This window comes from Podarcis tiliguerta (assembly GCF_965153285.1).
Source record: "Podarcis tiliguerta genome assembly, chromosome: 1".
Lineage (NCBI taxonomy): Eukaryota > Metazoa > Chordata > Lepidosauria > Squamata > Lacertidae > Podarcis > Podarcis tiliguerta.
In genome coordinates this window covers 71,620,970-71,635,448 of record NC_139534.1, presented here as the reverse complement: position 1 = coordinate 71,635,448, position 14,479 = coordinate 71,620,970, and the positions used below count along the sequence as shown (strand labels likewise).

At 40.4% G+C, this 14,479-nt stretch overlaps 1 protein-coding gene across 36 annotated transcripts in view; it reads right to left on the bottom strand.

The window, feature by feature from the left end:
- The window catches only part of CCDC73 (coiled-coil domain containing 73), a 58,663-nt gene that overhangs the window by 32,268 nt on the left and 11,916 nt on the right, over nucleotides 1-14,479 (bottom strand). For 21 of the 36 annotated variants that reach the window (XM_083445012.1, XM_083445010.1, XM_083445014.1 and 18 more), the window contains 4 exons: nucleotides 12,252-12,423; nucleotides 2,410-2,481; nucleotides 1,411-1,482; nucleotides 1,042-1,077 (listed from right to left, as the gene is read on the bottom strand). The exons of 1 other annotated variant lie outside the window; for it this stretch is intronic. In XM_083445012.1, the coding sequence (XP_083301138.1) occupies nucleotides 1,042-1,077; nucleotides 1,411-1,482; nucleotides 2,410-2,481; nucleotides 12,252-12,423 (352 nt within the window). The remainder of the gene's footprint in view (nucleotides 1-1,041; nucleotides 1,078-1,410; nucleotides 1,483-2,409; nucleotides 2,482-12,251; nucleotides 12,424-14,479) is intronic. 14 more of the 36 variants (XM_083445013.1, XM_083444983.1, XM_083444986.1 and 11 more) reach the window with 2 other exon arrangements.

Sequence of the window (14,479 nt, the reverse complement as noted above, 5' to 3'; positions counted from 1 at the left end):
CATAGTGTGTTTACATTGTAGCACTGGATGAACATTCACTCTTGATTTGGTGTGAAATATGCTTCCACTTTTTCAGCCATCAGCTTGAGGTCACAGAATTTGATGAGACTCTGCATTAAGTTTTACACACATTTTTCTTTTTGCATTTGTCAGATAATCTACTATAACAATTCACTAATGTAAAAGTTGTGCTCAAAGATTTAGGCTACTTCCAAAAGTGTTACTCAACAAACTTTAGGGGGATACTATGATAACAATCTTTGGTATCTTTATGCCTTACTCAAGTTGGAATCTCTTACAGCTTTTGTGTATGATCTAGGGCATGGGTAGGCAAACTAAGGCCTGGGGGCCGGATTCAGCCCAATCGCCTTCTAAATCCAGCCCGCGGACAGTCCAGGAATCAGCATGTTTTTACATGAGTAGAATGTGTGCTTTTATTTAAAATGCATCTCTGGGTTATTTGTGGGGCATAGGAATTCATTCTCCCCCCCCCCCAAAAAAAATATAGTCCAGCCCCCCACATGGTCTGAGGGACAGTGGACTGGCTCCCTGCTGAAAATGTTTGCTGACCCCTGATCTAAGGTTGCCATATCTTGAAGTGCAAAAAAGAGGATAGCCCAAGCCAGGGAAACAAAGTCCAGACAACTCATGCCCAAGCCGCCCGCACCTGAGTCTGAGCCAAAAAAAACCCCCATAAACAAACAAACTTGGACATTTCCTTTAAAATGGAAAAAAGCAAAACCTAGATCAGCATGTTGGCCTTCCCTAAGAGGACATGTCTGGGATTTACCGGACATATGGCAACCCTAATATGATCAAAGCATTAGATATATGCACAAGGCAACACCTGATACTTCTCATGCAGAGATGCTCTACAGAGTCCTCGGTTTTTGGTGGGAACTTTTCAGTGGTTGCAAGGGCTGCCACTGGAAGGGAAGAGCTGAAAACTCCCCATGAACCCATAGAAGCCCACACTAAGCACTCTGAATCCCAACCACTAACTGACTATGCTTTTTTCTGACAAATGAGTCATATCATTACCTTTTCTTCTTCTGCAGCAAATAGTCTTAATTGGAACTAGAATTGCCACAAGGAGGAAACAAATTTAAATAGTATGATCAAACAACATGTGTAACTTTTTATTTAAGATAGTACATTTTCAAAAATTGATTCATTCCTATCAAAAATTGATTCATTCCTATCAAAAATTGATTCACGCCTATCCACCTCCCCAACTTCAAGGAACTTCATGTACATACTCATCACCAACAACAAGGCTGTCATTATAGCTGAGACTAGATCAGGCTTGTTGTTTTTGAGTAGTTCAACTTAACTGGTCTTGAGAATATGAATGACAATACCACTTGTTATATACAGTATTACTGCTGAGAAGAAAGACTCATTGAGTACCTGTTTTTTAATAGCTGTCATGGCTTCTGTATGCTGTTTGTTTAATGCTTCTTTATGATGCTGAAGAGCTACCTATTATTTGACAATTTAAATTAAAGCAGAACAAGACAGTTAAAAAGGCATATATAAACATATTTTAAGTAAGATGTGTCATTATACATTAAGAAAAATTTTAATTTTCAAGTTTTCTTGGTTAAAAATAAATAATCAAATTAGTGAAAATTAGTGAGATGTATAAACCTGAAAATCATAAATAAAAAATTCAAAAAAATGAAGATAAGTAATCAAATAATGATTAAAGAAGGCATATAAGAATAATAACACTTGCAACAAATCTTCCTACCAAGAAGAAAAAGAATAGGTATATTAGTGTAGTCAGAAGAAATTCATTTCTATTAAAATTTAACTCTATGAATTTGGACCTGAATGAAAATGCTATTATAATGCTCATTTACTTTAAGGTATGTACAAATGAGATAGTAATATTTATAGCTTATTTAGAATTGCATTTTTAAAAACTGCCACCCTCATCCACAGCAGCAGTGCAACAAGAGAACGTATGGTGCCTAAGGAGACAACTTGCATTCCAATTTCCGTACAAAATGTTATGGTTGCCTGTAAAGCCAAGGATAATTGAAGACACACGGCCTTTAGCTGTGCTCTGTGTTTTCTGGATTCAGAGAAGAGTGCAGTATAAAACTGGCTAGAACCAAATGTACTGCATTCAAAGTACCTCATATAATGGTTCTTCACATTTAATTTTGACAGAACAAATCACTAAATATGCCAAATCCTACATCTCTTTAGAGCAAAGACTTTAGAAACACACATTTTATAAATTCTATTGACAGTGCTTCCAAAAAACCTCAGAACGCTATAGAAACATGTATATTAGATCAGAAACCATATTTTAACATTCTTCAATACTGATATTAATTCCAACGGCAAAATTACTAAGAACAGATGCTATCAAGTTTTAACTGTTTGAAGAACACTAACCTTTTGCCACTCAAGCTCCTGTACTTCAACAACAAATTTGCTAATTTGCTCCTCATTTTGACTTTCAGTCTCCTAGTTTCAAAAACATACAAAACACTAGTCACTGTTTGTTTTTTAAAAAAACATTTTCAAAGAAATGTTAGTTAATAAGATTAGGATAGTTGTTTGTGCTCTGAATAGAATTATATATATGCCTCACTCATCAGGAAGAAGAAATTCCATCTAGTCTTAAGTATACATTAGAAACACACAGTACTGTATAATGGCTTCCTTTTTTAAAAAAATAAACGCTTCAAACGACAAATATTATACAGTGGTACCTCTAGATACGAACGGGATCTGTTCCAGAGCCCTGTTCGCATCTAGGGGTAAACGTAACTAGCGATGGCACTTCTGCGCATGCGCGTGACGTCATTTTGAGCATCTGCGCATGCGCAAGTGGCGAAACCCAGAAGTAACGCGCTCTGTTACTTCCGAGTTGCCGCGGAGCGCAACTCGAATGCACTCAACTCGAAGCATATTTAACCCGAGGTATGACTGTACTTGATCTTAGCCAGTAGGCTAAGAAACAACAAATATTAAGTGGCAGAAACTAATAATCTCACCAATAACTTTTTACAATTAATAACAATCCATTCTTTCACCAATATATATTTTTCTGCTCCTTCATCCTAAAAAAAGAAAAATCATACTGGAGGCAGGCAGTGCACAAACTTCCGGCTGTGAGGAATTTCATCAGACATAAAAACACAGGAAATTGCCTTATAATGAAGCAGACCATTGATTCACCTAGCTCCATGGGCATAGGCAGGATTTATGTTTCGGGGGAGGGGCAGAACCAAGTTGTTTGTTAAGTATTTCTATTTAATTACTTGATTTAGGGGGGCAGCTGCCCTCCGCCCCGCCCCCCCTTTGTCTACACCCATGCCCAGCTCAGTACTGTCCACACTTACTGGTATCAGGTATTCAGGGTTTTAGATAGGAGAAATTCTCAGCCATAGCTGGAGATATCAGGATGTTAACCTGAGACTTCACCACAAAAAGCAGATATTCAGCCACTGAGCTACAGCCCTTCCCACAACATCATCCCTTAGCTTGGAGACCTGGGTAAAAACACCCTCTCAGCCATGAAGCTCAATGAGTGACCTTGGGCCAGTCGCTGTCTCTCAATCTAACCTACCTCACAGGGTTGTTGTGAGGATAAAATAGGAAGGGGGGAGCCACATACACTGGCGGAGGAAGAGGAGTGCGGGGGGAGCGCACCGCCCCTGGCAATGCGATCCTGGTGGGGTGCCATCATGGCTGCCCCCCTGCCCGTGCTGGGTGCCATGCCCCCAGGACGCACACCCCATCCCCAGGCCATGCGCCAGCCCCGCCCCCGCCTTCTTCTCCGCCCCCCCCCCCGGTGCCGAAGCATGAAGCTCCGCCACTGGCCACATATGCCACCTTGAGCTCCTTAGAGGAAAGATGGGGCCTAAATGTAATAAGAAACAGAAAGTTGACCTAGGAAGAAAAAACCAGAAGGTGACCCAATCAGGATAGAAGTAAATCTTCCTTCACTGGCAAGGCTCTCAACTCTGAGATGATCCTGGGCAAAGTGATAGCTACAAGAAAAATGCATTTAAGGGGGACTCAAATGGGAAGGGGGCAGTGAAATGCAGGATGAAATTAAGGTGAGTATCCTAGACCTAATTAAAAATGATGGGACACTCATATTTGTTTGATCAATATCTATGTTGCTCTCATATGATGTGAGGTGGATGTCTCATTTTAACATCAGAAAGGGTGGACAGGTAGGAACAGCTAAAACAATCCCTCCATTATCTCTTCCCCATCTATTACACAGTCCAACTCACTTTGGATATAGACATTCAGCTGGGAAAAAGTGCCCAGAATGATGGGAAGGTAAGAAAAGGAAGGGGTTTAGCTTCCCCTAGCACTGTTCTTTCTTGATGCTAAAATGTGGTCCCACCTTCTTATATGTGAACTCAAAATGTTAGGATTCTATAGGAACCCTAAGAGGTTCCTCAAATTCGGGGCCACTACAATGAACCACAGCCTGTGCACAAGATCTTATTTCATTTGCATTTAATTCATTTTAGTACACATATACTTTTAACTCATATTATTCCTCCCCTCCCTTTCCTTCAACATAGCCTTCCTGATTTCACATACAGGTTCCTCCCAGTTAAAAACAATGGATTTTTAATGAGACTTACATATCCAACCACCATTAATACCTCCATACACATAAGACAAAGATAATCAAATTAAGCAGGAAAACCCAAATGAGAAAAGAAGGCAGAAAGAAGACTGTGGAAATAAAAGGAAAGTTTCAAAGAGAGGGAGAAAGGAAAACGGGAGGAGAGAAAAATACTCCCCCATAAAGGCTTCTTTTAACACTGCATATATTAGTACAAAGTTTCCTCACATGTTTTTTATACAGGAGGATTAATATGACAGGAGGGAGAGTTCATATTGGCTGAAATGCTTCCTGAGATATGTGGATTTCAAAGCCTCAACAGATTTATAGGTCAAAACCAGTCCCTCTATCTGTATCTGACAGCTAATAGTTAATTGCACAATTTTTGCAGGACAAGCTTTATGTTCCCACTGACCCACTTCGGTCAGAAGACAGGCTTCTTTGTTTTATATTCACTGAAGCTCCCAAATGCTATTCAAAGAATATCCCAATTAGAGCCAATCTACAAAAGTATGAATCATTTGCTGTAAGATACCTATTTTCCAGAGAAGGTCACAGTAGATGCAACTGAAAAAAGTCAACCCTAGACAAAGTTGCGACCTGAGAATTCAGAAGCAAAACCTGGTCCAGAAGCCCTTGCAAACAGTGAGTCTGGTTAGCCAGAGCACAAACATCATCAGTAATGCAAGGCCTTCTCTTTCGTCTAGAGATCGGGTCTGTGCTCCTTCAACTACCATTAATTCCAACTTACCTGTTTACTACAATTGATAGCAATAGCGTCTTTCAATCTGAGTTGAAAACCAGGAGTGTTGGTTACCGACCTGATGTTGCAGCCAAATGTTTTAATCTTAACATGTTCAGATTGTTATTGTGTGTTATACTATAACCAATACTAAAGTTATGAATACAGAAAGCCATCTTATACTGAGTCAAACCGCCTATCTATCTAGCTCTGCCGTATTGCCTACAATGACTAGCGACAGTTCTCCAGGGTTTCAGAAAGGGGTTTCTGCCAATCCTCTGACTGCTTGATTTTTATCTACTGTCACAAAACCGCAAAGCCTTTGCTTCTGTGATTATAGTATTGTTTGCAGAATATTACAAATGTCATGCGGTGTAAAAGTAAGGCAGATAAACACAAAAATATAAAAGCTCATAAAAAAACCTTTCTGCACTCCCTAAGTGAGTAATATTCTGTAACTACAAGAAAATAGTTTTCTTATAATTATCTATAAACACTGAATCCAGATGCATCTTCTATTACTCCCCCATCAGGAACAAAAGCCAATTATTTTGATTACCCTATGACTTTTCAGAAAAGGGGGAGTATGCTCTCAAACAATTTATTTACAAATGCTGTTAAAATGTGCTACGAGTAAAGCACGCATTAATGAAAAGCTGAAACATGATACATTATTAGTAGAAATCCTGTAGAAAACAGTCAGTAAAGTGTACTTGTGTATTCCACCCCCCACCCCCACCCCCCCGAGAAGCAACTGGGGAAGGGCAATTTTAAGCAGAAAAATGGTCAGCTAGGAAAGAGTTAAGAAAACCTCCCTCCCTCCCCTTTTCTATTCTTGACATCAGCTGTTATTTATTTATTTATTTTAAATTAAAATGCTACACGCAACCGGGTGCAGGTAGTGCCAACTTCAGACCTTAGTAAAGACAACTGTGTGCCTGTTTATAAATGTGTTTCTATATTATACAGAATTATTTATGGCACTGCCACAAATGGACAGGGTGATGCTAAATGGTTAACAGAGTAGGGGTGCTTCCAAGCTACATAAATCTGGGATATTGCCTACAGCTTCCAGCAGGAAACCACTTTCTATAGTGTGGAAAATTTAAGAAGTAGGCTGCTGTTTGACAGCAGGGATGGACCCATCAATCCATTTCCTATTTCTATGTCAATTCTACATGTCAATTCTGTCCCAATTCTGCAGTGATCTGTAATTTTTTAAAAAATCCATACAAAATCAATTATTTAAATCCATATTTAAATAAGTATTTGTCACACAATGCACGTTTAAATACATATTTTATCTCAATACACACATTTCAAAATGTATTTTACCCTAATGTATTTTATACACTTTGATGCATTATGTGAGCAAAGAACTGTATTGCAAAATTCACAGAAGTGCAGATCTGAAGGATAATAATGTTCCGGTTCATTTATTAATCTGGGATGTGCAAATTAGGTCATTTCACTTAAAAATGCAGACCAAACAAAATTCTCTTCCATTTCTATTTGACAGTGGGAGCTACTATAGCTAACAGTATGTCTTGTTAGCATTTCTGGATCTAAGCAATTTACTTGGAAGTTCATTAGGATTGGGTTATAAGATTGCTTAGGAATTGTTTAGAAATAATGACATTTTAGGAGACCAGCACTTGACTTAAATTTGAAGGAAAGGAAAGAGAAGAAAAGTGGAAATGAAAGAAAACTTTGTTTCCACTGTGTACAAATTATTCTGCTGGTGAACTGCCCACTGACAGTTGCTTAAATATGCATCAGCACAAGGAGCAACAAATTATCACCTCCACTGATCTGTTCCCACACAATTCATGCATCTAGTGGCACATGGAATTAACCCTATGTGATTTAAACTACAACAAAATATTTGAATGGAAAGAACAGAAGCTTCAAACTTGAACTTCCTCCTTCAACTTGCGTCTCACTTCTTTCATAAAGTTTGCAAACAGTGTGCATAAAGTTGAATGAAAAGGAGCAATAGTGAGGAGGAAGCACAATAAGAGAACTGGGCCAATATTAACAAAATTAATTTCAATAGGGACAAATATAAGGTTCTGCACTTGGGGTGGAAGAACCAGAAGCACAAATATAATATATTGCCGGGAGTACTGTGTTCAGTACTGGGCACCACAATTAAAGAAGGATATTGACAAGCTGGAACATGTGCTGAAGAGGGTGACAAATATGATAAAAGGTCTGGAAACCAAGCCTTATGAAGAATGGTTGAGGGAATTGGGTATGTTTAGCCTGGTAAAGAGGAGAACGATAGAAGATATCATAGTCATCTTCAAATATCTAAAGGGTTGTCACATGGAAGAAGGAACAAGTTTGGTTTCTCCTGCTCCAGAGATTGGGACCCAAACAAAAAGATTCTGACTAAACATCAGGAAGAACTTTCTTACAGCAAGAGCTGTTTGACAGTGGAATGGAGTCCCAGGAGAGGTGGACTCTCCTTCCTTGGAGGTTTTTAAGCAGAGGGTGGATGGCCATCTGTCATTTATGATCCTGTTGAGATTCCTGCATTTCAGGGGGAAGGACCAGATGAGCCTTGGGGTCCCTTCCAACTCTACAATTCTATGATTCTAGGGAGTCAGAGTTGCAGAACCACTGCTGCATCCAAAACGCTGCTGCCTCATGCCACTCAAAGGCAAGGGCTTTGTTATTTCCGTTTTCGCTGTTGTCTGCCACTGGCCTGCAGATCAGGTCCTTACTTGTGAATGGATTGGCTTAGGATCCAGAACATCCTTAGCCAGCCCAGCTCTGCCCCATCTCCAAAATGCCGCTTCAGAGCCTTGCACCAGCAGTATATCAAATAGTTTGCACCTTTAGAAACTACAGCAGGGTGTTCCAGGATACCTGATCCTCCTAACCAGTTCTTCTTCTTCTTCTTCTTCGGTGATCACTCATCACCAAGTAAGATTGTCTTTCATGAGCACGGTCTTAACCGTGAGTCTGTAAGTGACTGTGGAGGGCAATTCTGGATCCACACATCCTTCCACAGTGGGGACATAGGTTTCCGGGCAGGTGGAAGAAGGTGGGGGGATACCTCTGCTCGATACTAATCCCCTCCAGGAGCACAAGTTTTGGGTTAGGATTGCTCCCTAACAGATTTAAGAGTTTTTAAAATTAAACAAATAACTTTAGCCGGTCTTCAGTTCACCACTGTTAGTCCCCTCCCCCTTCATTCTAAACTGGAACCTTTAAAAACTTATACATTCTATCTTGAAACATCCATGCAACACATTAAAAAGAAAACTTTCTTATGTTTAGGAGGAAAACTGTATATAATTTTAAGATGATAACAAGAGACACAAAACCTTTAGAAGTCTTGATATTTTATTAGCTGCCTTAGGACTACAAGGATTTAAGTGTTTTTACAAAAACACCACGATAACAATAAAAGAGGAGTCATTTGATGGTTTATTTACTCGTTATAACCTTTAGAAAGTGTCAAGCCTTTGTAAAGTGCTTGCTTCAGGCTGTAGTTTTACAAGATAGGCTGTACATTGGTCAAGCCCCCCTGATTCTTGACCCTGAACAGATTTAGGAACAGAGTACAGCTGGCTCACATCCAAGCAACCCAAACTAGGTACTTTTACCATCTTTTTCAAACTCATAATCCACCTCCTACGAAATTGCAAAATCCATTTCTTTCATGCTGCTCAATCAAACAGTTCTCAGACTTCCAAATTACTTCACAGTCTGTTTTAGGACACCCTGCAATGGGCCTACATAAACTAGATGTTGAAGCAAAACTAGTTAGTACTGTACAGGCGAAACTCAACTTGGGGTTACATTCCAGGGACAGCACATAAAACAAAAATCAAGTATAGGCAAAACACATGTGGTTCACTAGTGGGTAGGCTTGAAAAGTCTTTTCCCAGATGCCCAACCCCTTTCTGCCCCCTTTTTATTTTTAATTTTGCCAACCATGTACTGTAAAGCTAAATGTGCACAAGTTAAATGAGCATAAGTTGTGAGTTACCTGTACCTAAAGAACATTTCTAAAGTTCAAAGCCCGCTATAGCACATTTTAAAATAAAAGGAGTGGGCTCTGTCCCTGGTCCCCAGACACAGATAATAGGCAGCAACAAGGAAACAAAATTTTAAAGAGTGGAGATAGCTAATGCATGAATAGGTTGTTTCTCTAACCATGCATGATACTTAAGTACAATTAAGAACTGGTAATGCCTGAGATATTTCTTCAGGCCATGCTGCAAAGTAACTGCCCTTGTACAAAACAGCTTATGTAAGTGTAATTAGATGAGGGGGTGGCCTGAAGGACACACCCCGTCCAGCTTATGACTGGGGTTGTAAAAAGAGACTACTAGGATACTTCCATGATGAGACTTAATACTATAAGCAGGTAACTGGCAACATGGTGTTTTAAAAACTTAATTGGCTTTTTCCTGGAAAAGAGAAATCTGAATTCAATAGGGGGCATTCTGATGCCAACACTACTATGTGGATGCTGCAAATACCTTGCATACATCAGCAGCACAAATCTCACAATAAGTACCCATACAGAAGAATCCCTAGAGTGGCTCAAACTGGTTGAAACTTAGCCTGGCAGATTCCCTTTCATTGAACGGATTGCCATTGGTGAGAGTGAAGTGCTGGTTCTTGTATGACTAAGGTAATGGCCAGAGTTTTCTTCTAGAAAGGAGCATATTCTTCTTCCCTCTTTCCTGTTTTTCAATGCTCAGAAAACTGGAGTGAGCACAACAATACAGAGGAATAATTCACTGTTATGTACAGTTATAACAAAGATACCCACAGCACTATTCCATTGCCACAGGTCATGCATGTGCAAACAGGATTCAAGTCCTCAGCTAGAAGGAACTTGGACAGCGGCTGAGGCCACTACAACACAGCACCAAGTTCACTGTGAGACATAGGATTATCACCACTTTAGCCATGCCACAGGGAATGGCCAGTCTCAGTTTTAAAATATTTCCTGAATCTTGTGATCAGTCTGGACAGCTGATTCCTTTAGCAGCTACACCTATCTCTTCTATTCTGTCTCTAATGTTTTTCAGGGCAATGCCTTCTTACATACCTCCAAACAGAGAAACAAGAAGAGGGTATCAGTATGCCCCTACCCAGTAGGGGAAACCACAAGGTTTGAATTAATCTTTTTTCAAAACCCCGAAAGGCCAAAGCCAGCCCAATGTGGTCTGAGAATGATTAATAGGATTAATAGTCACAGAATTTGGAGTGGCAGAATATAAAAAATGAGACACGTGTCTGTAAATACTGGATGTTATGCTTGAAAAGAATATTATATTGGGAGGGGAGATACATCACAACATTTTGTGCAAGTCCAACTTGTTCCCTCTAATAGTGAACTTAAGTGGATGAGTACTTATCAGTTTGTAAGCAACACAGGGCCACTCAAAAGTAAGGTGATGGCTTATACATACTCATGAGACCTCCTAGATATGCAAAAGTATTTACATTTGTGAATTAAAAGAAAGTAACTTCTTAAAAACAAAATATAGGATCCTGTGAGCTTACATAATGTAGATGGCAGTTGTACCTACAAAGGGGGGGTGGGGGTGGGCACTGATGCAGACCTTAAACCATCACTGAAACGTCACTAACATCAAGCATAAACTTCTGTAATGCCTACTATTTGGAGCCCTTAAGGGTTGCCAAAAAGCTTCAGTTGGCTTTGACCAGTGAATAAAGTGATATATGTGGTTTACCAGGCATTTCCTAATCAATGTTATAGCAGTATCAAAGCTAAGTGATTATGGTGTTTAAATGTCCTTTTCCCAATGTTCCGTGGTGTTTTGCCACTATCCAGGATCCTCATTTCTTGCCACTTTCACCACTCCTTTTAACCTGTGAAATTCCTCAAGGGAAGAGCTGCCAATCGTTTTAGGCCTATGGGCACATTTGAGTTCAATGTGTGGGCACCACTCCCTCTGATCCCGTCTCTATTCTGCAGTCAATCACATACATGGACACATGGACATGCAAAGTACTGTAAGTGACAGAAAGAGAGGAAGTGCATGCACATAAAGTCTGGTTTTCCAAGGGATCTCAGTAAAAGTCAGATCCAGAAGGAAAGCAAACAGAGCTGCAATGTGTAGTGGGGAATATCATCACTCTTCCAACTTCTTCCTTCAGCTCTGTGTACTTTTCAAGGGAGGAAAAGTGCATGCGTAGGCTCAGACGATTTGTGGGAAGCAACAGATGACCTCAAGGTTGCCATTGAACCAATGGGAACCACACTTTCAACCCCAGCCCTGAGGGTTAAAGACACTTAAATCCATAAAAACCACCTTTCTCCACCTTTTGATTATACCATTCATGTTGAATAGCAAGGCTGTGCATAAGAAATGCATTCTTATGACTGTGGAACTCCTTTCTACTAGCGACCAATATAGCATTTTGTAAAAGCTGTGTAAAACCCAGTTTAGGTGGCTTCCAATGGCAAAGGCTAACCAAGCATGGATAAATTTTAATACATTTTACTGTATATTTCATTTTGCTTGTTTTGTTTGTTACACTGATCCATTGCCTCATACAATGAGCCTCTTGATAATGTACAACAGAATATAAAACATATATAATTCATTAAAACATGTAAAAAAAAATCCAGAAAAATACAAAGAATAAGCAGTAACGCAGCCAGTTAATGGGGGGGGGGGAGGAAAAGCATCAACATCAGCAGTAACATATACAAATTAATACATCAAATGCAAGCTAAATAATCACCATCAAATTAATCAGGGACTAAAACTATAAATATAAAAATAACATTAAAAAGCTTAAAAAAACAAGTTAAAAGGCTTAGGAATAAGAATGTCTTTAATTGCTTTACATTTCCAAATTAGCTAGAAATATAAGTAAATAAGTAAATGTGCCTACCCTTCTCATACGCAATTCTTCTACTGCCTCCAGAAAATTTGTTTTAAAATCTGATAGCTGAAGAGAAATCAATGCTTCGGCAGAATTCTGTAAGGTACAGGCAGGTGCTTCCTTATTGAATTCTTCATCCATTTTAGAAATTGTATCTATAATTTTTTTTGCGTGCGTTTTACTTGAAATGAAAAGAGTATCATTCAGAAAATTGCTACACCAGAAAATGGCAAGTATTTATACTGCAATTTAAAATATTAGCTAAAACTTTAAAACATATAGGTCACAATTCAATCACACTGTTGCATGTGCAGTTTACTGCCACCAACCCCTACATCATGCTGGTAGACTTCCCACAAGGACAGAGTTGAGCTCATAGGGCAACTGCACATGCCAACTCGGTCAGGCTCTTTCTATTTAAACAGGCTCTGGCAAACTGTGCTCACTATATCAGTGTTAAACAATAGCAAGAGCAGTAGCAAGCACTAATTTATATACCATAAAATAAGCTTGTATTTCAGCACTATTTGGGGATGCCCCAGTATGGTGCCCATGTTACAAGTTTTTAAGAAGTCAATACAAATTTGTAGCATGGGTACCCTACCACACATACAGCCATGGAAAAAAGAAAGTACTTTACACCCTCTTTGAATTCTGTGGTTTTACACATCAGGACATAATAACAATCAGTCTGGTGTTCTCTTGTGGGTACATTCTGCAATATATTCTGGATGCAGTAACAGTGAGTGGTGAATTTATTCTGCTTTAGTTTGTACCATGATGCTTCCCCAGTGCTGCCAGCTATAGCATAACAAAAGCAAGACAAAAATAAAAACAGAACATTTGTGGTACAAGAAGTCATGGGATTTCAGCAAGAGGTTATGGGATATACACTGATTGGAAATGAAAAAGTGTAATCACCCCAGAAGTTTTCCAAGAGCCAACAGTATTGATAGTGGGATCGTGTGGGGTCACCCCACTAGCATCAAGAGCACAAATAATAATTAATGTTCGATAAAAAATTCATATGGAGGTGCCTTAGAACAGCATGCTGCAGCAGGGTAAGGCAGTATGCAAGCTATGAAACTGCTTGTCTTCTGCCTTCTAGTGACACACTTCCTTCTGCCTAGCTCTTTTTGTTCTAGACCAGGGGTTGTTAACCTGGTCCCTACCACCCACTAGTGGGCGTTTCAGGATTCTAGGTGGGCAGTAGGGGGTTCTACGGCACAAACTGAATCCTTCTTCCATAGAGCACTGGTGGGCGGTAAGGAAATTTTACCATCAAGAAAGATGCATTAGTGGGTGGTAGGTATAAAAAGGTTGACTACCCCTGGTCTAGACTGACCCCTTGGCTGAACAGTTCCCCTGCTGTTTCAATATACCTTTTCTCAGACCTGTTCTTGTCTTGCTGGACAGCTTTCCAACTTCACCTGTATGGTGGGGAACCCATTCCAACGATTCCAAACTGGCTGGAATGAGACTTCCTCTCAAGGGCAGAGGAAGGAGTGTGGGGTGGGGGCGGATCACCCCAGGTGTCTTCACTGAGGGAGGTGACATTTGGCGTGCCACCCGCCCGCAACTCCCAAGCCTACCCTGAGCCATTGGGAGAAGGGGGAGGAGCTGTGCCGCTTTGCCGGCAGCCTTCCCCTCTTCTCACTTCATTTTGACAGCTGGGGGAGGCTTGGGAGTTGTTGGCGGGCGGTGCGCCGAATGTCCGCCATCGGCGGCTCGCTCCGCTCCCATAGGCAGCTCGCTCCGCCCTGGCTGCAGGGCATGTGCGCCGCTCCGTACACCCAAGTGGCCTGGGAGGGCACACTCCGCGCCGCAGCCTAGAAGTAGTGGTATCAACAGAAGTGTGGGGTGAGTGTCACATGTATCTCAAGGTGGCAAGAAGTGATAATTCATGCAAAAAACAACAACCCTAATGTGGATCGGCATGTATCTGTTTTAACTTAATCTTTTAAACATGTTTTAGAGGATACTTGATTGACTCTGGATTTCAGCAGCTTTCATCTCTCTCTCTGATACAGTCATACCTCATGTTACATCCACTTCATGTTACCTTCTTTCAGGTTACGTCCCACGGCAACCTGGAAGTAACAGAAAGGGTTACTTCCGGGTTTCGCCACCCACGCATGCGCAGACGTGCAAAATGACATCACATGCATGCGCAGAAGCGGCGAATCGCAACCTGTGAGTGCGCAGACGCACCGCTGCAGGTTGCGCTCTTTTCATGT